The sequence below is a fragment of the Pteropus vampyrus genome, unplaced genomic scaffold, assembly GCF_000151845.1.
Source record: "Pteropus vampyrus isolate Shadow unplaced genomic scaffold, Pvam_2.0 Scaffold135, whole genome shotgun sequence".
Lineage (NCBI taxonomy): Eukaryota > Metazoa > Chordata > Mammalia > Chiroptera > Pteropodidae > Pteropus > Pteropus vampyrus.
The window spans coordinates 496333-519379 of NW_011888916.1; the positions used below are offsets into that span (position 1 = coordinate 496333).

The window sequence follows — 23047 nt, forward strand, 5'->3', positions numbered from 1 at the left end:
GTACCTTGCACAGGGCATGCCCTTCAGGGCGCAGAAGTAGTGCTGTCTTCTGGTGCTTCCCCTGCTTGCACAGACTGGCTCTTGGCTCACCAGAGCCTTCCACCGGACTCCTTGTTCTCTGAGTTACCTAAGTGCTGTGGGAGATAGAGTCTTGCATATACGCCAAGAGCACTGCCTACAGGGCAGTGGGAAGTGTGTACTGCTACACACTCATGCACACTCACAGAAGTTCTTTTTCTCCAAACATACCTGTGTCCACCGAGCAGAAGCAACCCTGGATACTCGTCAGCAGCTAGACCTCATAGTCTGTGTCTGATCCTGTCCTTGTAGTCAGGGGAGCTGAGGCCAGCAAGGGAGAACTCTGCCTGGCTAGGGTGATGCCTTCCCTATCCCGCTGCTGCTGCTCTGGGCATTTACCCTGATACTGAGGGCCAGACAGCTGGGGCCCAGCGCTCTGTGATGTTTGCGTATCTTATGTGTCATTTGCATGTTTATTCCTGGTGGCTCCTGCTGTCTCAGCTGTGGCAGCCTTGGGGGCAGCAGCCACTGCCTAGCAGTAGTGATCTGCCTTCTATCAGAAGGAGCCACCAGCCTTTGCAACCCCTTCTCCCTTGCTGTACCTCCCTCTGTCCACTCTCTCCTCTTGCTGTCTCCCCACCCCCACCCTATGTTTTCCATGTTAACGCTGCTCTGCCGCTGGCTCCCTCGCACTCAGAGACCCCAGGAGGGGGCAGGATGGAGGGGAGGGGACAGAACCATAAACATGGGCTCCGTGGCAGCCAGCCACACCATGTCCTTTGCCTGGACTTTGGGTTCTCATCATCTGCCCTTCTGCCTCCTCAGGAAAAGGACACACTCCCCATCATCCAAGGATGAGCAGTCAATTGGGCTGAAGGACTCTCTGCTGGCCCACTCCTCCGACCCTGTGGAGATGCGGAGGCTCAACTACCAGACCCCAGGTAAGGCAGCTCCCCCAGCCTGTCTGCCCAGCCCAGGCCTGCAGGTTCCTGGGGTCTCTATGGAGGGACCCTGGCCTTGTGCCCTTTTTCCTGTTCCTCCTTTTTGCCCTTCTTCCTGTATCATCCACTTGGTTGAAGTGACTGAGGAACCCCTATTTCCAACAGCTAGACAGGTGCCCCAGGGCCCAGGAGCCTCTCAGGGGAAGCCCAGCTGCTTAGGCTTTGCCTCATCTTTGGTCTAGGCCTCTTCCAAATACGGGCTAAGGATCCTTATGAAACCCACATCCTAGCCACAGGGTGGCCAATACCTATACTCTGGCCCCTCCACATGAAAAAGGGATGTGTTGATAGGAAATGCCCTATCAGACACTTGTGGCGGGGTGATGTACCCACATCCGATCCTTCCTGGAGGCTGGCCCCAGCTTCACCGTGAGAGTTCAGAGACTCTGCACAGGGCGTGGTGCCTGCCCTTCCTTCCCCAGCCACTCTCATGTGACTCCCTGGCTATTCCTTCTACCAGAAGTGTCACTCCTTCCCTATGCTCCATCAGACATAGCTCAGACCTCTCCCCTGGGTGACATATCTTGGACTTCCCAGGCCCCCTAAAAGGCTTGGGGAGGAGGGGGTGGTCTCTCCTCAGCTCCCAGAAACTCTCTGCTTCTTCCATTATGACATCTCTCACCCTGGGCTACGATTGCCTTAATGACAATCTGAACTCTGTGGAACCAGGAACTGTGTCTTAGTCATCTGTGTCATCCCTGGTGTTGTACACACAATGGGTTCTTACTGAATGCCCGTGAAACAAATACACAGACAGCTGAATGAATGAGTGAACTAACACACACACACACAGGGTTTGTGTATATATAAGCTAATTATTATTGCATATTAAATTACCCCAAAACTTAATGGCTTAGAACAACGATAATTATGTATTATCTTTCACAGTTTTTGTGAGTCAGAAATTCAGACAGGAGCACAGCAGGCACAGTTGTCTCTATTCTAGAATACCTAGGTCCTCAGCTGGAAAACTCAGTCTAGGCCAGGAGAGGATGAGAAGTGGGTGAGGTCTGTGCCAGGGAACATGTTGCCGGAGTTCTCGGCCTGTTTCCTCGGGCGTAAGATGAAAGTGATTAGAGCAGGGTCATGAGAGAGGGTGTGGGGAGGGTTGCTGAGCAGCCTGAGGGCCCAGGGGACAGACCCTGAATCCCTGTGGCTGCAAGGGCCAGAAGGCAATGGTGGGGATGGAAGAGGAAAAGGAGGCATGAAGGAGGAGGAGGGGTCTGCAATGGTGTTAAAGGCCAAGTGCAGCGGGGCGGGGGCTGCAAGGACTGTAGCCCAGGTCAGGCAGTGGGAAGGAGCACGGTGACATCCCCAAAAATGTGGACATCAGGGAACTGAGGCTGCTGCCGGGGACAGGCGCCCCTGTGGACACGGGCAGTGTCAGGGAGACCAAGGACACAGAAGGGCACAGGTAATGGGGTAGGAGCCGTGGGGACAGCAGCAGTCACCACAGCCTAGGGTTGCCTTTGTGTTAGTTCAGTAAACACTCGTTTTTTTGTTTTTTTTTTTTCTCTTATCGTTTAATTTTCATTCTGAATATTCTTCAATCCCACAGAAAAGCTTTAAGAGTAACCAGTCACCATCTCCCTGTTCTTGTGTGGGCTGACCCTTCATTTCTTGCCATACGTGCCACATCTCTGTGTAAAAGCACACTTCCCTTTTGCCAAACCATCTGAAAATAGCCAAGGTTAAGTTTTGATACCAGAGAGACTAAGGGTTGGTTTGGACCTAGAATGTAATCATAAAAAGAGTTCTACACCCTCCACCACCACCACCACCAAGGCCACCCAGGCCCCTGGGAGCTGGGAGAGCTCAGCTCTGGGTGGGAGATCTGTCTGTGTTTCCTGGGAGGCCCCTCCCTGCCCCCGGTCCTCCTCCTCCTGCCCACCCCTCCCAAACCCTCTCCGCCCCTTCACCGCCTCACCTCCCTTCTGCCGTGTCCCTCCAGAGACGGTTAACGGGCTTTCTTCTCTTGCCCCGATATTTTTTGTTTTTTCTCTGCAGGTTCCAGTGTCCCCAGTTGCCCGAATATCTCAAGTTAGTTTTCCAAGTTCCCATGTTTGGGGCCTACTCTGGCTTTTGTGTGTTTCCTCTACTTTTCTCAGCCTGTTGCCTCCCTTCTTTGAATTCTTCTCTCTTTTTTCCTTTCTTTCTTCTCCCCTCCTGCTGTCTCCTCGTCTTCTTCCTTCTCCACCCTACTTGTCCCCACCTTGCCTCCTCCAGTTTTGCCCCCCCCCCCCCCCTGGCCCTGTGTCTGTCTCTCCAGCTCTCTTGCCTCAGGCCTTAACCTGACATCTTTCTGGGGGCCTCTCTCGTCTCCTTGTCTCCACCTCTCCCTCCTCATCTCCGCTTCTCTCTTCGTGTTTTTCCACGTCACTCTGCCTCGTCTCCATACTTTGCGATCACTCCATCCACATGCTCAGTGCTGGGACGACGACGTCACCAAGTCTCCCATGGTGACTGGCGCCAGTGAGGGGCAGGAGGGCTGTCCACAGGCAGGGCTCCTGGAGCAGGGGTGCAGGCTGAAGAAGCCCACAGCCCCATCCTGTCAGCTGCCCCTAACCTGGGCTCCAGCCCCAGCCTGGAAGGGGAGGAAGCCTCTCATCCCTCTTGAGAACCCGCCAGGTGGGGCCCTGGTGCCCCCACTCAGCACTGTGTCCCATGGACATGCTCACACATGCTCACGGCACACACACTCCCTCTCTGTCCTCTCCCCACTTCCAACCGCTGTGTGCTCCACCATCCCTGTCGCCGCATGTGCCGCTGTCTCCATGCCACCAGTGCCGAGTGCTCCATGGTCACACGTGTTCACATGTGCACATACATGCATTGGGGCTGTCCGCCACCTCGCTCAGGCCTCATGCTAACTCTATCTGTGTGTGCCCCTACTCCCCCAGGTATGCGAGACCACCCACCCATCCCCATCACAGACCTAGCGGACAACATTGAGCGCCTCAAAGCCAACGACGGCCTCAAGTTCTCCCAGGAGTATGAGGTGAGGTATCCTCACTCCCTGCCATGTGCCTGGCCCAGGCTTGGCCCCATGCCAGCTCCTGTCTTGCCTTAGGTCTCAGCTCTGAGTGAGGGGCTCCAGACTTGCCCAGAGCACAGAGTGGAGGAGTGAGCAATGGCAGGTAGAGAACTCAGCTACTCGGGTACTGGGTCTGGCCGAGGCCCTTCAGCACCCCAGGTCTGGATACTCAGACACGTACTCAGATGTTCCCAGAGAGAGGCAAAAGCTCACGCACTCATGCATACACACATAGATCAGTAACAATGGTTGGCTTTTACCAAGAGCTTGCTGTAAGCTAGCACTGCCTTAATATGCATCACTGCATTCAGTCTTCCCCACAACCCTGTGAAATGGGTATTGTTATTATCCCATCTTACAGATGAGCAAGTTGAGGCTCAGAGAGGGGAAGTGATTTGCCCAGGATCAAACAGCTAATAACTAGGGGATCCAGGATTCATACCTGGGCCTGCCTGACAGCCAGTGCCTGCACTTGTGTGTGCTCATGTCTTCTCAGAGCTGCACAGATCACAGAGATAGAAAATCAGGGACTCAGCTCAGGCTGCACAAACCCTCCTGCTCAAGGCATGCTTCTATCACTCTGGCCTTGACTCCTACCTGCTGAGGGCTCAGAATTTAGAGCACTGCTCCCTCAGCCTGGGGTCTGAGGACTTCCAGGCCACCTAGCTAGGAGGTGCTTTGCTATCAAAGGAGGTAATAAGGAGAGCCCCGCCTCCTCTAAGGAGCACAGAGGAAGCTGTTGTAGCTCAGCTCTGCGGTTTCCAGTTTCCCTTCCTCCTGGCACAGGATTCACCCTCAGTCAGTGAGGGATGGACAGGTGATGGAGGGGCTGGCTCAGTCTGGGAGTTTGCTCCTCTCTGGTCAGATGTCCACCCTTGGTATCATAGACACCACGATTCCCCTTCCACGGGCTGTGGGCCAGGTTTCCACAGAGGAAGTTGAGCGTGACAGGCAGATAGGTGAACATGGCTTCTACGAGAAAAGCATGCTGCCCCCACCTGTGGAGCACCCAGGGCCCTGCTTTCCATAGGGTCTTGCTGCGGGGGTTACAAATCCGGTGAGTTGGGCTCCCTGCCTTCATTTCTTCAGCTGGCCAGGATGGCCTTCCAGGGTCTTCAGCCCATACACATTTGGTTCCATGTCCCACACCTGCCCTTCTGATGAGGCTCTGTACCTCCCTGTCCACGCTCCCAGTGTTCCCACTTCCACCTTCTGCCCGCTTCTTGACTCCAGTCTAAGTTTTCCTTACAAGATCCTCCAGCAGGAAGTCATCCCTGGCTACCCTGGCCTCCTATAGACTTCCCCTCTGCTAGAATCCCATAGTTCTGTTACCTTTAACGGTCAGTCAGTTGTCCATCATGCATTGTCAAGCACCTCCTGTGTGCCGTCTCTGCTAGGGATATGGAGACAAATGCCCTCGAGGAGCTCAGTCAGTGGAGAGATGAGTACAGACAGATAATCAACATGGGATAGGACATTATGCCATAGTATTGAATGCGACAGACGTGTGCAGAGAAGGTAGGCTGACAGCACCCAGGCAGGCTGAGGGGTGGGGTGGGGGTGTGCTGTGGGGGACTCACGGAAGCAGTACACACTGTCCTGTGGAGAGTAATGGCTGGTGCCAAAACATGGAGGACATTGCGTGCTATGCTGAGATCGTATCCATCTGTAAAGAGAGGATAATAATAGAACCTGGTTCATAGGATTAGATGAGCGAATACATGCAGAGTGCTTAGAACAGTGCCAAACACACAGCAAATTCTAAGATTGAGCTATTACTATTGTCTGAGGTGAGGCAATGAGGAACCATGGCAGGCATTAAGCAGGAAATTGATCATCAGATCTAGATTGTATGAGGATTATTCTGGCTGCAGGATGGAGGGGGACAAAGCGGAGAGGCAGGGAGATGCCAAGTCTGGGTTGGGGTAGCCTGGCAGAGGCCAGTGGTAGCAAGTTTGAGAGAGTTAAGCGGCAGGGGGGAGCACCAGGACATGGTGACCGACGGGACAGGCACAGAGGAGTTTCAAGGACAGCTCGCAGGTTCTGGCCAAGGCTTTTGGGTAAACGGATGATGGTGCCCTTCCCTGAGATTGAGTCCCAAGCAGCAGAGCCAGGTTTGGAGGGGAAGCAAATGGAGTCAGCTTGGCAAGGGCAGAGTTTAAAGGACCTATGGGATCTCCAGGCGGCGATGTCCAGGAGGCTATGCTGCTGGATGTTTAGACTGGGGCTCAGGAGAGACTCTGGGCTGCAAGCTGGGTTACGGGCAGCTCCAGCGCCATGGGTATAGTAAGATCCTGCGAGTAAATGAGGTCACTCACAGAAGGTTGTGGAGTTTAAAGAGGGCCCAGGAATGAACCCTGGAGGAGTGCTGTGTCCTGTTTATAGAAACGGCAGGTGGAAGGAGAGGAGATACGATAAACAGCCATGAAGATAGATGAAGACCCACCCGGACAAGGTGGTACAGTGGGTGTCCAGGGCCCTCAGCAGTGGTGGGTACTGCACAGCTGGCTGCCATTGCTTCCTCTTGTCCTGCACTCATTTCATTAGTTGGGTGCAGGGCCCAAAGGGACTTTCCCTTGCCCCTGTGCCACCCCCGAGTATTCTACCAGACAAGGGGATTTGGTACCATGGTCAGAGAAGGCTTTGGTCCCATCGCCTTCCTGACAGATGACATGGCAGTCCCTGAGCTCCATGGCTGGGGAAGCTGGCAATCACCCTTTACCGGCGCACAATGAGCTAGAGAGGCTGGCTGTGGCCAAGGAACTGGATGTTGGCATCACCTAGAAGGGGGCAGTAGGGAGACCTCAGCTCTTACCACAGTCTACCTGCCTCCTCTGTTGCCTGCAGTCCATTGACCCTGGACAGCAGTTCACATGGGAGAATTCAAACCTGGAGGTGAACAAGCCCAAGAACCGCTATGCAAATGTCATTGCCTACGACCACTCTCGTGTCATCCTTACCTCCATCGATGGTAAGCCAAAGACGGGGCCCCCTTCTATCCCCTGCTCTCCTCCTTGCTGGCTAGGGTGACAGTTCATCCTGCAGAAGAAGCCCACGAGTCCTGGGGTGCACTGAAGTGTGGAGGGTGGGGCTGGGGGCCCTGGGATAATGCTCTCCCACGTCCCTTCCTGTCCGTAGGTGTCCCAGGCAGCGACTATATCAATGCCAACTACATTGATGGCTACCGCAAGCAGAATGCCTACATTGCCACACAGGGCCCGCTGCCCGAGACCATGGGCGATTTCTGGCGGATGGTGTGGGAACAGCGCACAGCCACTGTGGTCATGATGACGCGGCTGGAGGAGAAGTCCCGGGTGAGACTGCGCAGGGTCCTGCCAGGAGGCGGGGTGGGAAAACGCCACCAGGCGACTTCGGGCACCTTCTTCTGTCCCTGTGGGAAGAAGTTCCTCAAGGGACGCCCCAAGCGCTATTGTCTTTCTGAGGTGTTGTGGTCCCCAGACACTAGTAGATTCCTAGGATGTTAATATGTTGCACCAGATGCTGCATTTTCTGAGAATGTTAATATGTTCCCCAGTTGCTGGCATGTTCCCGCGATGTTCACATGTTCCCCAGATGCTGGAATGTTCCTGGGGCATTAACACATCTCCTAAGTTAATTAGTGGAAAGAGCGGCTGTTATTTGCTTTTGCAATGCAAAGCATTGAGTGGAACATAAAATTTACAAGAGTTTGAAAATGGCACATAAACATTATGGGTAAATTTGGCAGAAAATGCGCCTGGTGTGCTTTGATCATGAATAAATATGGTTCAGCATGGGCCTCATTCCCCCAGCTAGGTCAGCAGTGGCAACCGCATGAGAACCTGATGTGAGGGGGCGACACAGTGGGTCTGAGAGTTTAAGGTTGGAGGGCCTTGTCGGCAGGTAGTCTAGGTATTCCACCCTGCTTCGGCCCCGGGGACCCTACCCCTCTGAGCCTTTGGACACTTCCAAACACTCTTGTACCCTGCCCTGCTTGTCCTTCTGCAGGTGAAGTGTGATCAGTACTGGCCAGCTCGTGGCACTGAGACCTACGGCCTCATTCAGGTGACTTTGCTAGACACAGTGGAGCTGGCCACATACACTGTGCGCACCTTCGCACTCCACAAGGTATGGCCCTGCCCTGGTGCTTGTCCCCCCGACCCTTCCCAGGCCCTATAAGGACATTAATCTGAGCATGGTGTGCTGGAGTTGGGCAAGTGGGAACTTGGGGTCTGGGGTTCAGAGGTGTGTGAGTACGCTGTGATGGCCAGTACTAGGTTACTCTGCCCTGAGTCTATAGCAGGCAAACTTTCCTAGTCTCACCGTCTCTCCCCACCCTTCTCCCCAGAGTGGCTCCAGTGAGAAGCGGGAGCTGCGTCAGTTCCAGTTCATGGCCTGGCCAGACCACGGAGTTCCTGAGTACCCAACCCCTATCCTGGCCTTCCTGCGGCGGGTCAAGGCCTGCAACCCGCTCGATGCAGGGCCTATGGTGGTGCACTGCAGGTGAGAGGGTACAGTGCCACCCAAGGGGCGGGATGAGAGCTGGGTGGACCTCTGCCCCAACCCGAGCCCATGTCCTGCAGCGCGGGCGTGGGCCGCACGGGCTGCTTCATCGTGATCGACGCCATGCTGGAGCGCATGAAGCACGAAAAGACGGTTGACATCTACGGCCACGTGACATGCATGCGATCGCAACGCAACTACATGGTGCAGACAGAAGATCAGTACGTGTTCATCCACGAGGCACTGCTGGAGGCCGCCACATGCGGACACACAGAGGTGCCTGCCCGCAACCTCTACGCCCACATCCAGAAGCTGGGCCAAGTGCCTCCTGGGGAGAGTGTGACCGCCATGGAGCTCGAGTTCAAGGTGGGCCGGGGGTGGGCCTGGACTGGGTCATGGGAATGAGTCCCCCTAGGAAGCCAGGCCTGACCAGCCTCTCTCTCTCACTAGTTGCTGGCCAGTTCCAAGGCCCACACATCCCGCTTCATCAGCGCCAACCTGCCCTGCAACAAATTCAAGAACCGCCTGGTGAACATCATGCCCTATGAGTTGACCCGTGTGTGTCTGCAGCCCATCCGGGGTGTGGAGGGCTCCGACTACATCAATGCCAGCTTCTTGGATGGCTATAGGTCAGCATGCTCTGTCTGCCTGTGACCATGCCCTACGGGTACCTACACCTGGCTGGCTGGTGCTGTAACAGAGTAGGACCAGCCCAGAAGACCAGAGTGGGCTTCCTGGAGGAGGGGCAATCTGAGCGGGGCTCCAAGGGAGGACTGGGCAGTCTGGGGAGACTCTGGAAGCACAGCATCTCCAGCATGTCCAGTCTTATGTCCACCCCAGACAGCAGAAGGCCTACATAGCCACGCAGGGGCCTCTGGCAGAGAGCACCGAGGACTTCTGGCGCATGCTGTGGGAGCACAACTCCACCATCATCGTCATGCTGACCAGGCTCCGGGAGATGGGCAGGGTGAGCCCACCCCCGAGGGCCCTTCTCACACCGGGGAGCATATCAGCCACCCCCTCACTCTTCTTTCCTTTCATACCCAGCCACTCATCAGCATAGCCCCTGACTCCCATTATCACCACCTAAGGAGTTCTGCCCCATCATCCTCTGAAACCTGGAACTCCCCTCCCACATTCCTCCCCACCTGATCATGGGGTCTGGTTCCTCTATCCACAGGAGAAGTGCCACCAGTACTGGCCAGCAGAGCGCTCTGCTCGCTACCAGTACTTTGTTGTTGACCCAATGGCTGAGTACAACATGCCACAGTATATCCTCCGTGAGTTCAAGGTCACAGATGCCAGGGTGAGTGTGGACAGGGGAGCATGTGTATTTACGTGAAAGCATGCCTGTAATTGCCTAAGCTTGTGTGGGGCGGGGGCTGCCTGCCTGGTGCCCTAGCTCCAATTCCAGGAATCTGAGGCTCCTGTGAGAAGGAGGGGGCAGGGCACATCTCCCGGAGCCTGGTCAGCATGACAATGATGGTGGAGTTGTGCTTCCACAGCATGCTTACCTGTGTCATTATCCTACCTTCCTGGCCTGGTGGGACTACAGCCCAAGACACTAACCCCATTTCCTGCCTACCTCTCCCAGGATGGGCAGTCGAGGACAATCCGGCAGTTCCAGTTCACAGATTGGCCGGAGCAGGGAGTACCCAAGACGGGGGAGGGCTTCATTGACTTCATCGGGCAGGTGCACAAGACCAAGGAGCAGTTCGGGCAGGATGGACCCATCACAGTGCACTGCAGGTGGGGCTAGTCCCTGGGGGGGGCTGGGCCAGGGCGGGGGTCCTGCGGGCTTGGTGGACAGGACCCCTGACCCAATGCTGTCCCTGAGCAGTGCTGGCGTGGGCCGCACCGGAGTGTTCATCACTCTGAGCATCGTCCTGGAGCGGATGCGTTATGAGGGCGTGGTGGACATGTTTCAGACTGTAAAGACCCTGCGCACACAGCGCCCAGCCATGGTGCAGACAGAGGTACACGGGCCACCGGGTCGGCACACAGGCACATGCCACCAGCACTGGCCATTGCCTGCTCTGCCAGGGATGCTGGGGCAGGAGGAAGGGAATGCGCTCATCATTTGGCCCCTGCACTGAGCACCAGTAGCATCCCTGGCTCCAGCTAGGGATGGACATAGCAGTCCTTGTGGGGTGCGCAGAGGGGGACAGCAGATGGTTGTGGGCAGTGGGGAAAGGAGATAGATGAACCTTCAGAGGTTCTTCCAGGCTCTCTGGACACTGCCTGGGGCCGGTGTCTGGGTCCAGCACCTGCTCCTGGCCAGCAAAGAGTGAGTGCCCTTGCCAGTGTGTTGGGGTACCCACTGGCACTGCCTACACTGAACAGCCCCCCTGTCCCGGCAGGACCAGTACCAGCTGTGCTACCGTGCAGCCCTGGAGTACCTTGGCAGCTTTGACCACTATGCAACGTAACTACCGCCCCCCTCTCCTCCGCGGCCCCCGCCTGGGGGCTTTGGAGGGGACCCAGCTCCTCTGAGCCATACCGACCATCGTCCAGCCCTCCTGCACGGATGCCGTTGCTGGCAGAGCACAGCCCACTGGGATCACAGCGTTTCAGGAACATTGCCACACCAAACAGAGAGCCCAGAACCCCCCTGGGCGAGTGGGTGGGCGCCACAGCCACTGTCCACCAGGCCCATCCAGAGCCCGCTCCAAGTTCTCTGTTCTGCTGCCGCGTTTCTCATGCTTCTTTTCATGGGGTGGGGATGGGACAAAACCTCCTTTTTATACATTAAGTCGGGTAGACTGAGGGAGTCTAGGCTCTTCCCTCTGATTTCTCCTTTTGCAAATTGTTAACTGCAAAATGGGCTGCTGTGGGGGATGGGGTGTGGTTTTCTTTTTTGAGTTCACTTGAATCTTTTTTTGTATGACTTTCACCTCGGAAGGACAAACGCCTTCCTCGTGTGTGTGGAGCGAGGGCTGCCAGCCTAAGCAGGAGCCTCACTAATCTACTGCTCTTCCAGCCTTTCAGACAATATCCTGTTTCAGCCAAATGCAGGGAACAATTTTTTTTAACTTTTGTTTTATTTTTCCTTAAGAGCCTTATTTTAGGCCCCACAGACAGTGGTGGGCGGGGAAGAGATAGGAAACACTCAGCCTCAGTTGTCTGTTCCAGTGTGTGTTTAACATTCACAGCCCCGAACCACAGACGCATCTGGGGTTGCCTGGCAAGGCGTTCCTCATCACCATAGTGTTTGCGAAGGTTAAAAAAAGCAAACAAAAAAACAAAAACAAAAACAGGCAAACAAAAAAAATCCAAAAAAAGGAAGAAAGAAAGAAAAAGTCACATCCTGGCTTCTACTTCAAACCCCCTAGAGGGGAGGTGGCTCTGTGTGCCTGGGCCTCCCCGGGAAGCCACCAGGCTGACCTCTGGGCCCACAGAGCCTTGCTTTTGTCCCCAGCATTGCAGTGTGGTATGGTGTTGGTAGGCTGTGGGTCTGGCCGTGTGGCCAAGGCAGTTGGCACAGGACAGGGTGTGTGACACACCCTGCGCACCTCAGGGCCAAGCAGGGGCGAGGCTGGCCCTTCAGGTCCAGGCCAGTGGGCCTGGTAGCACATGTCTGTCCTTAGAGAAGGGGCCAGATGATTTCCTCCCTGGTTTGCAGCTGTTTTCAAAGCCCATGAAAATTGCCCTTTTCTACTTCTTCGAGATGCCCTCATAAACCAATGTGGCAAGACTACTGGATTTCTCTTAATGGTACTATGATCAATCTTTATAATCTTGGCTTGCTGAGGGGCAGGGAGAGGGCCTCTTCTCTGGGCAGCACTATCTAGGTAGGTAAGTGGGGGCGGGGAAGGGTGCATAGCTGTTTTAGCTGAGGGACGTGAAGCAGACGTCTCCAGATCTAGCTAGGCTCGGTCGAGATCAACAATCCAGGGTTGGTAATGTTGGATGAGACATTCATTTTTACCTTGTGGATGCTAGTGCTGTAGAGTTCACTGTTGTACACAGTCTGTTTTCTATTTGTTAAGAAAACTACAGCATCATTGCATAATTCTTGATGGTAATAAATTTGAATAATCAGATTTCTTACAAACTGGGCCTCTGTCTCAGCTCTTTCTGGAATCAGAGTCTAGACCCTATAAGTTAATACCTAGGGGTAAGTTCTGGATATTTCCCATTCCTAAAGAGACAGGCTGTCCAGAGTATTTGTGACAAGACCAGCTCTCGTGGCATGGTGCCCACTCTCAGAGAGGAGCAGTTACAAACCCTGAAGACTGAGCCACTGGCACCTGTAAAGAGCACCACACATTGGACCCAGATCCCTGCGCTGGGAGTGTACATACCTTTATGTATCAGCAAACATACAGTTCTTGCAATGTGGGTACTGGACGCTGGTGTGGCCTCTCCACTAGTGATCAGACAAGTCCTACCAGGTTGTCAAACCATGGGACTTCTGGGGACCTAGACAAATGAGACCCAGAACAAGTGGGAAAGAAACTCAAGTCGGCACTGACCAGACTATAGAGTGTCATGATGAGCCCAACACAGAGGTGCTGTGGGTACACTGAGGCAGCACCTGACCTCCAGGGAAAGCTTCCTGGAGGAGGTGACGTTAGCTGAATCTGAATGTTTCGTAAGGTGAGTAGTGGTTACTTTTCAAAGGTAAGAAAAGATTTCCAATGGAGAGAGCAACTTGTACAAAAGCCTGGATGTATGAAACAGCGCAAATAGAAGCCACAAGGAGTGCAGCATGATGGGTAAGGAGACATGGGCTAGAAACGTAGGCTGGAACCAGCTGAGGACTTTGAATCGATTGTGAAAGAGATGTAAGTGTCCCTGTCAGGTGAAGTACCTCTGCAGCATGCTGGGCCGCCACCATCGCGGCCCTCACTATACTCCAGTGTTGGCATCTGTCCCCTTGGGCTGAGTGACCAAGGCCTGAGATTAGGGCCCTTTTTGGTTTCCCTAGCACCTCATTTACTGCCTGGCATATTTCTATTTGTTCAGAAAAACAATACCATCATTGCATTATTCTTGATAGTATTTAATTTGAATAATTGTTAGCTACATAAAAGAACGAACCATTGAATATTTCCAAGAGAGAGAGAGATGTCACTGTCATTTGAGGAACAAAAGCGTCAGAACTGCACCAGGCAGGGTCTGCACACAGTGCCTTATGGACATGATCACTAAGCCTCAGAGCAACCCAGCAGAGCAGACCCTTTCCTCTCACAGGTGAGAGGACAGGCTACCCAGGTTAAGTAAGTGCCAGAGCTGGGACCCATACCTGGTTATGTCTGCTCCAGAGTCCCTGCCCTTTTTCCAATCCCTGGTGTCAACCATGCTCCCCCTTCACTCTCATCCCATCCCCACCTCTAAACTCACTTCTCTAGGACCCCCAATCATAGTATAGTGTATGGCACCCTGTCCACTCTGTTTCCCAATCAGGCATCTCTTTCTGACCACCACCTTTAATCAAACCCTGCCCATTCAGCCTCCTCTCACTCATACTTGTTTAATTCTCTGCATTTCCACTGTTCTGTCCTAGGTTACCCCGTCTTGTCTGGACTGCAGCCATGCCTTCTATCTGGTCTACCTGCCCCAGCCAACCCATTCTCAGCATTGCAGCCAGAGTAATCTCTTCCTGTTAGCAGACAGGACCATCTCACTGTCCTGATGAGACCCTGCCAAGCACTCAGCCCAAACTCCACAGGTTTCTGAGACTGCAGGACCTGCCTCTGCAACCTCTCCTTCCCTCCTTGCCCTTCGCCCCCTTACCTCCAGCCATGACAGTTTCCTTTTAAGTTTTGTTCCTGCCTCACCGAATCCTCTCTCAGCTCCATTACTTACCACAAGCTATTCTGGAGCATTATCTTCCACCTCTCAGCTGGCTAACTCCTGCTCATTAGTCTCTACTGAAATATTTCCTTCAAGAGCCATCCTTGACCATCCTATGTGAGGTTAGGTGGCCCTGCTGAGCAACTAATTGGAAATATATTTTTTTCATGTCCTCATAGCAGTGTACAGAATGAGTCCTATTATGCCCGTTTTGCAGATGAGAAAATGAGGTCTCATACACTCATTCAACATGCTTAATGAGCATTTGCTATGTAGGAGTCACATCAATGAACTGACCTTGTGGTAGTTATACTCTAGTAGACTGAAATATAATGCATATGAAAAATAAACATACATAGTTTGTTGGAAAGTGATAAATGCCACGGGGAGGGGGTGATTAGAATAGGAGGTATCAGGCACATGGGGAAGGTTTGATTACTAGGGTGGCCAGAGCAAGGCATGAGAATAGTGAATGACGAGGTCAGAAGAGAAATGGAGATCAACACCCAGACCTTTGGGAGGGCTAGGGGAGATACACAGGTGTGGCGAGAAGTGGCCAGATACTGGTTATATCTTGGAAGTGGAACTAAGGATTTGCTTATGGACTGAATCAGAGAAAGAGGAGTCAAGGTTGACTCCAGTTTTGGCCTGAGCAACTAGAAGGATGAACTTGCCATTTATTGAGATGGGGAAGGCTGAACATTAGGGCTGAGTAACTTGAGGCTCTCAACTGGGGTGTGGTGGAGTCGCTGTGACTCCTAGGTCTGCCTGTTGCCAATAGCTGGAAACAGATGCATTGAGAAAAAAATACACCAAGAGTTGTAAGTTGGGGTGATTTTTTTTCTTTGTAATTTTCCTAATTTCTTGTAAAGAATTAATAGTACTTTAATTTTTTTCAAATCGTATAATTTAAAAAATTATACAATTAATACTTCTATGTTTTAAAAAACAACAAAAATCTTACAAATAGGATAGAAGTGTTAAAGTCCCCATTCTCTCTGTGTCCCCCAGCTCCCTGGAAGGAGTCACAACAATTTATATACCCTTCTGGGCATTTGCTACGAATATACAAATGTATATAAACTTTATTTTTTTATACAACTAGAATCATGTTATTCATATCCTTCTGGAAATTACCCTTTCCATTTAAGTTTATTGTAAGTTTCTCTCCATGTCAGCACCTCATTTTTTAAGCTGCTGCAGATGTGCCATAATTTCATAGTTATCAATATAGCTTTTTTATTTAAAAGATATGGATGCACATAATAAAATAGATAAAAATAATTCAAACAGTCTTGAAGGATAAAAAAAAAAAGGGTTATCTTTCCTTTCTCCTCTTCCCAACTCGTTTTATTCCCTGGAGCTTCTGATTTTAGTTCTTCAGGTCGTGGGCATCGTATCTCAATAAGTTGCACCTGAGTCAGTGGTAGCTGGTGACTCCTCACAATAAAATCTGTGGGATTTAGTCAATTTGTATGATCTCCTTCCTGTACCTCCTGGTTTTGTTAGATATAGTATTACTTTTAATAATTCTGGAGCTCCTTTGTGACAATATAGTTAAACATCTGTTTCTTGATTTATCATCTTAGGCAGTATCGATTGATTATCTTCTATGAAGAATGAGAAAATTAGCTCACTTTCCTTGATCTGCTCTCTCCACTCCAACTACCATTTTTTGTTATTTCACATTGTCGAGGTTAATAATACTTCCCTTCCTATTACTATAGTTAATTCTTTTGTTCTAAGAATTGAAAACCAATAAACAGCATTTTAATTGCATGTTTTCAAAAAATCTTTCAAGCATCAATTTCAAATCTAATTTTTTCTTCCCTTCATTTCTGGATCACACTCAGCTGCCGCCGTTTCTCGTGCAGCATGTTAGTCCTTTCCTTATGAAATATTTCCACATAGCGTTGCAAACATCCTGGTTCTTGTAGATCTGAAAATATTTTTCTTTTACACTTATCTCAGTTTTAATTTTGTCTGGTATGGATGTCTTTATTAAAAAAAAAAAAGTTTCCCCAGAAACTGTTAAAGAAGAAGGAGGGTAACCGTTGAGACTGCTAATGGGTTGCTTTATCAACTTACCCTAATGCCTGCTCCATCGCACACTTTGATTTTTGATTTGTAGACTCAGAGCTTAAAACCTGTCCAGGCTTCTTTTGACTCAGGCATCTTGGGCTGTGGTTTTCTCAGCTCTGAGTTCTCCATCAATCTGATTCCATTTGCTTACTATCTTTTGGAAATCTTATTTTAAAAAATATTTTACTGTATGGTTAATGTGAGTGTCTAAATTTTTTTCTTCTGCCAAATTATTTATTAGATCACCCTCCTCTCTGCACTGGTCTGTGATGCCACCTTTTTGTCACATAAGAAGTTGTTAAGAGTACAGTCTACTTCTGGGCCTCAGGTCTGTTTCATTCATGTGTCTCGTCTACTCATTTAATTTTTTGGTTTCATTTTATTAGCTGACACAGCTAGTCCCCTCATCATTATCCTTTTAGTTTTTCAAAATTAATTAGTGCTGCTCCCCTGTTTTTCTTCCAAATGGACATTAGATTCTTTTTGGAAAATACCCCTCCCTCAATTTTGGTTGTTATACCTTGATAAAATTGACAATAACATATCTGAAGAATGTGTGTTATAAAGAAAAGCTGGTTGGAGTCTAAAGGAAGCCTTGGGATCGAAGTAAGCTGTGCTCATCCAGCCCTGCTGGATGGGAGGATGCACTGTCTGATGTGTGCAGCCATCCCAGTTTCCAGAATGAGCTGTAATGTAACAAGGAAGCTGAGCACAGCCTCTCAACATCCGTAGTGCTGACAGCCTGGAACTTTAAACCTGTCATGCTCTTCTAGGTCACTTGGCCCATCTCTCCTTGAACCCTTTATCCCAGCCTGATCTAAAGCATTTTCTTAAGCATACCACGCTTAACATTTGTTACAAGCAAAGGGTTAAATCTCTACTAGATAAAGCTGCTTTCAAAGCAATAGGAATAAAAGTAAACACCCTAATAGAAAAATGGGCATGGATACAAATAGGCAATTTATAAAAATGATACACAAATTCCATGAAAATATGGAAGATACTCAGCCTCATTATTAATCAAAGAAATGCAAATTGAAAAAAAATGATCAGGTACTATTGTTTATCAAATTGGCAAAAGTTATGTGTTAATACTGGTGTGGGGAATTGGGCACTCATATTGCTAGTGGGGATCTGTGCTGGTTCTACCTTTTTGGAGGAAAAATTGCAGTATGTATTAAAAGCCTTAAAATACACTTTACCTTTGACTCGGTGACATATCTTTAGAAATGTATATACAGGAAACAAATGGACAAATATTTTAAAAATCTATGGACAAAGAGTCACTGCAGCATAGTTCATAATACTGAAAAGTTGGAAACAACCCAAAATGTACACACACTCCTATATTGTCTACAGTCATGCTCAAGTGAATTTGGAGGCCATCAGTATCAGTATCAGCTGGGAGCATTTTAGAAACAAAGAATCACAGGCCCCACCCCAGACCTGAATCGGAATTTGTATTTTGACAGCAGCAGTCCCCAACCTTTTTGTCACCAGGGACCGGTGCTCCTATGAGAATCTAATGCCTAATGATCTGAGATGGAGTTGAGGCGGTGATGCTAGTGCTGGGGAGCAGCTGCAACTACAGATGAAGCTTTGCTCTCTCACCCACCACTTACCTCCTGCTATGTGGCCCAGTTCCTAACAGGCCACAGACTGGTACCGATGCATGGCCCATGCGTTGGGGACCCCTGCCTTAAAGCATTTGTATGAGCATTAAAACTGGAGAAGTGCTGGCAAAGATTTGCACAAAAATGTCAGCAATAATTTTCCAGGTGGTGATGCTTTCTATTTAAAATGCAGTTTCTAGTTTGCTACCTCTGACAGGTACTTTTTTCATAAGAATGTGTCAGTGGTAGAAAAGCACATCATGCTGTGGCTGCACATGCCTTGGTGTCCTTCCTGGCCCACCTCATCCAAGACCAAATCCTCTGGGAATCCCATCTTAGCCCCTTCCTCGCCCACACTCCACCAGACAGTCTCACATCCAGCTGTGTTGGTCCAGTAACCATAGCACTGTGCTGAAATAATTATTCTTGCTTCTTCAGCTGTTCACACACTAAAATGGGGGTGGGGTGGGGGGGAATGATTCAGGCTGCAGTGCAGAAATGAAATGTAAATTGACATTATAATTATGGTTTGATTTTTTTTCTGTCTCCTCCACTGGACTGTGAACTTCTTGAAGGCAAGGAACATGTCTTAGTCGTTTCTCCCAGCCTAGTCTAGCCCAAAGTGAGACTCAATAAATGTTTGCTAAATGGATCAAAAAGGAGGTGTTTGGCCTGGCCCTAAAGCAAGAGGTAAATCTGATTGTCGGGAGGAATTATGGCTGGGGCTGCCAGAACTCTCAGTCTTCAGAATCTCCACTCCCATCTCTTTTAAGGATGCCCGCCTTTTGCTTCCACCCTGAGCACACATCCTACTCAGCTCTAAGAGGGACTTCCCACCTCTACAACCACCTTAACTAAGAAGGGGTCTGCATCCACCACACCAGACCAACCTTTCCCTGATGTGCTGCTTTTTTCCCCATCCCCCACACCAATGGTAGGAATGGCTCAAATGGAGATTTCCCAAGCAACATTTTTATTTTAAATAAATAAGGGTCACCCAGGACTTTGCCTGGACTTTGACCCAAAGGGAGGTTTTTGGCCTCAGAACTGAGGTGCTCCTCAATCTCCCCTGAAAGGCCTTGTGTCCCAGACTCCGTTCCAGGGATGGCCCTTTCCAGCCTCCTCTCTGGCACATTTTCAGGGCATTCTCTGCAGTTACTTCCGTCTGAGCTCCTATGTAGTCCTAAAGATTTAAATCCAACAAATACACCTATTACGTATTGTAATACCTGCTAGCATCACTAAGCACTTAAGTGTGACATGCGCTTTACCTACATTGTAAAAATTTAATTCCCTCAACAGCCCTGAGTAGTAGCTTGTATTTTTTTTTTTTTTGAAACTCAGAAGTCCTTTTTATTTTTATTTATTTTTTAAATTTATTTTTTCTTAAAAGTATTGGGGTGTCATTGGTTAATAAAATCAAATAAGTCTCAAGGATACAATTCAACAATTTGTTATATATATCGCATTGCATCTTCACCATCCAAAGTTAGATTTCCTTATGTCACTAAGTATTTGATCTCTTTTACCCCTATCTACCTCCACTCACCCCACTTCCCTTTATCTAGTAGCTTGTATTATCTCCCTTTGCAGCTGAAGACCCAAAGGTCTGGAGTGGTCAAGCAACTCACCCTAAGTCACACAACTAGGAAAGGAACAGAAACTAGATTTGAACCTGGACCTGTGTGACTTCAGAGACTGAATGCTTAACTACTATACAAACTGCAGTCCATGTGGCTTTGTTTATCCATTCTTTCCACAAACGTTTCCAGGAATGTTTATTGAGTACTTACTATGAACCAGACATTGTACAGGGCAATGGGATTCAATGGTGGAAAATCAAAGTCCCTCCCCTTAGAGGTTTATTCTGTAGGAAACAGACATTAGTCGCAGAAATTTTACACATAATTACAAACTCATAGATGCTCTGCAGGACAAGTGCCTAATGCAATGAGGGCAGCACAGGACAGCAGGACCCCCACTAGTTTGCGAGTTAGAGAGAAGTGGTCTTTACTAGAGGCCCTGAGGCAGAAGAGAGAGCATAGCTCCTTTTAGGAAAACAGAATGAAGGTTAGCATGGCTGGAGCCCAGAGAGCAAAGGAAGCATAGGGCAGGATGGGGTGGAGAGTGGGCAGGGGCAAGGGACTGGGAATTCACAGTGAGAGTACAAGAAGCTTTTATTCATTCATTCATTCATTCATTCATTCATTTAACATCAGAAAAGCCTTATTAGAAGGGAAAGTATACTTCCAGACACAAAAGCGGGCTTGAGCAAGAGAAGCATGGCTCAAAAGGCAAGAGTACAGGAAGCTTTTAAAGAGTTTTCAATAGAGTGATGAATTCAGATTCACTTTTTAGAAAGATCACTCTGGCTGCTGTTTGGAGAACCGATTGGAGGGACAATGTTTGTAGTGGTCCAGGTGAAAGGTGCTGTGGCCCGAGGTGGGATGCTAATGACAGGGAGGTAAGAAGAGTAGCATTCAGGATGCAGTTTTGAGAGTAAGGCCAATAGGCTTGGATGTGGGCTACAAGAGAGAAGAATCAAGAATGACTGCACACCCGGATAGATACGGATGCCTGTACTGCAATGAGGGACACTGATGAGGAGCAGATTTAGGGGAGAACCAAGAGTTTGCTTTTGCTGAGTTTGAGGTGCCTGTAATTGTCCAAGTAGAGAGATAGAGTTGTCTTGATCTCTGTATCCCTAGAGTCAGCACAAAACAGATGCCTATTTTAAAATCCTTAAAAGAATGCACAAATGGTTAGAGTTTGAGTCAAGTCTTAAAGAATGAAAGAGATTTAGTCTTGAGATAAAGATATGTTGGTGCCTGAGATAAAAACAAAACAAAAAACCAGCAGAACAGGTGGCAGAAGCAAAGGAGAAAGGACTGAATGTGATGCAGAAGTGGCCCATGGGGCATCTGTTGATGCTGCTCACCAAGGCTTTTTACACCTTTTCCTGTCACACTGAGCCATCCTCCCCAGAGCGGGAGAATAAATCATAGCTAGAAAGAAAAATTATGTTTTTGTTAAACAAAGGAATCCAGAGTGTTTGTGGGTATGTGTCTCTAAGCATTTTTTTATGTGCATTTTTATATTTCATAGGCTAGAAGGCCCTGATCTTTCCAGTTGACCTCATCTTCAAGGCTGAATTCTCTTTCTATTTACATGGACTAACCTGGCTGCAGAAACCCCTCAGTGACTCGAGCTGAGCAGGTCAGGCTGTATTAATGTGTTCCTGATGCTTAGTGATCAGGGCTTCTTTTCTGGGCAGCCCATGTCAGGCCCTTTGCCCAGAGCCTCCCAAAGGTCCAGAGAAAAATATTTCAGGCACTAGTGCCCCAGACAAGGGTTGGAATGTGATTGATCCAGAGGTGAAGATGAAAGGCTTCATTAGTATACAAATGCAATCCTTCCTGTTCATTTACTCATTCAGTTCATCATTCATTTGTTTATTCAAAAAGCATCCTCAGGTCCATTGTTCATTTCAAGTTACTTAACCTTCCTGCATCCCAGTTTCCTCAACTATAAAATGGAGACAGTAATGATACCTTCTTCAAAAGTTCATTGTGAGGATGGAATTAAGGACTATCATTCATTCACTCGACAAGTATTTAGTGAGCTCATACAAAGAGCCAGTCTGTCCTAAGCGATGAGGATAGTAGTGAACAAAACACAGCCCTGGCCTCATGAAGGAGACATTCTAAAGGGGAGAGTTAAACCATAGAAAAATAAAGCATATATTGTTGGTTAGGGAAGGGTTTCACTGAGGTGATATATGTCAGCAAAGCCATCAAGGAGGTGGGGGAGCAAGCCATTCAGACATGGAGGAATGGAGAACTGGAGGAATATGTGTGTGTGTGGGGGGGGGTGGAGGAGGTTATACAGGGAGGAGGTAAGGGAAGATTATAGGTCATTATAAGGACTTGGCTTCTATCCAGAATGAGATGGAAGTCATTTGATGGTTTTAAGAGGAGTAACATGATCTGGCTTCTAGTATTAAAGAATAGCTCTATTGTGTTGAGATTGCAAGGGCAGAAGCAGGGAGAATTATCCTCACTGGTTTATAGATGATGGTGGCGTGGACCAGGGTCGTGACAATGGAGGTGGAGGGAAGTGCTGGATTCTGGATATATTTTGGAGGCAGAGCAGAACTATATAAATGTTAATGTCAATGCACCAAAGGCACAATTCATAAAGAAAAAAACTGATAAGTTGGACTTCATCAAAATTAAAAACTCTTGCACTCAAAAGACATTATTAAAATGAAAAGACAAGCCACAGAATGAGAGATAATATTTACAAAGCTTATATCTGATAAAGGACTTGTATCCAGAATATCTAAAGGGCTCTTACAACTCAATATTAAGATAAACAACCCAATTAAAAAATTGACAAAAGATTTGAATAGACATTTCACCAAAGAAGATATATAAATGGCTAATAAACATATAAAAAGATTCTCAACATCATTAGTCATTAGAGAAATGCAAATTAAAACCCCAATGAGATACCACTTCACACCTACTAGAATGGCTATAATCAGAAAGACAGACAATAAGAAATGTTGGCAAAGATAGGAAGAAATGGGAATCTTCCTATATTGTTGATGGGAACATAAAATGGTACAGCCACTTTGGAAAACAGTTTGACAGTTTCTTAAAAAGGTAAACAAATTACCAGACAACACAAATTCTACTCCTAGTTAGCTACCCTAGAGTATTGAAAACAAACATTAACAAAAGACTTGCACATAAATGTTGATAGAAGCCCTATACATAATAGCCAAAAACTGGAAACAACCCAAATGTCAATCAATACTACAATGGGAGACTATTCAACATTAAAAAAAAAAAAATACCAATGCATGCTACAACATGGATGAATCTCAAAAAAATTATGCTAAGTGAAAAAAGCCAGACACAAAAGAGCACATAATGTGTGGTTCTGTTAATATGAAATGTCCAGAAAAGGCATATCTATATAGACAGAAAGTAGATGAGTGGATGAATGGTTGT

General features: G+C 48.8%; 1 protein-coding gene across 6 annotated transcripts in view; it reads left to right on the forward strand.

Moving 5' to 3' along the window:
* PTPRF (protein tyrosine phosphatase, receptor type F) overlaps positions 1-12589 on the forward strand; it is a 75833-nt gene extending 63244 nt beyond the window's left edge. For 3 of the 6 annotated variants that reach the window (XM_023534956.1, XM_023534957.1, XM_011367523.2), the window contains 13 exons: positions 844-959; positions 3920-4017; positions 6901-7024; positions 7192-7367; positions 8041-8160; positions 8381-8535; positions 8616-8901; positions 8986-9164; positions 9376-9502; positions 9716-9841; positions 10130-10284; positions 10376-10511; positions 10896-12589. In XM_023534956.1, the coding sequence (XP_023390724.1) occupies positions 844-959; positions 3920-4017; positions 6901-7024; positions 7192-7367; positions 8041-8160; positions 8381-8535; positions 8616-8901; positions 8986-9164; positions 9376-9502; positions 9716-9841; positions 10130-10284; positions 10376-10511; positions 10896-10964 (1867 nt within the window). In that variant the 3' untranslated portion in view covers positions 10965-12589. Of the gene's footprint in view, positions 1-843; positions 960-3026; positions 3060-3919; positions 4018-6900; positions 7025-7191; positions 7368-8040; positions 8161-8380; positions 8536-8615; positions 8902-8985; positions 9165-9375; positions 9503-9715; positions 9842-10129; positions 10285-10375; positions 10512-10895 lie in introns of all 6 variants that reach the window. The other 3 variants (XM_023534958.1, XM_023534959.1, XM_023534960.1) reach the window with 2 other exon arrangements.
* The last annotated feature ends 10458 nt before the right edge of the window (positions 12590-23047 follow it).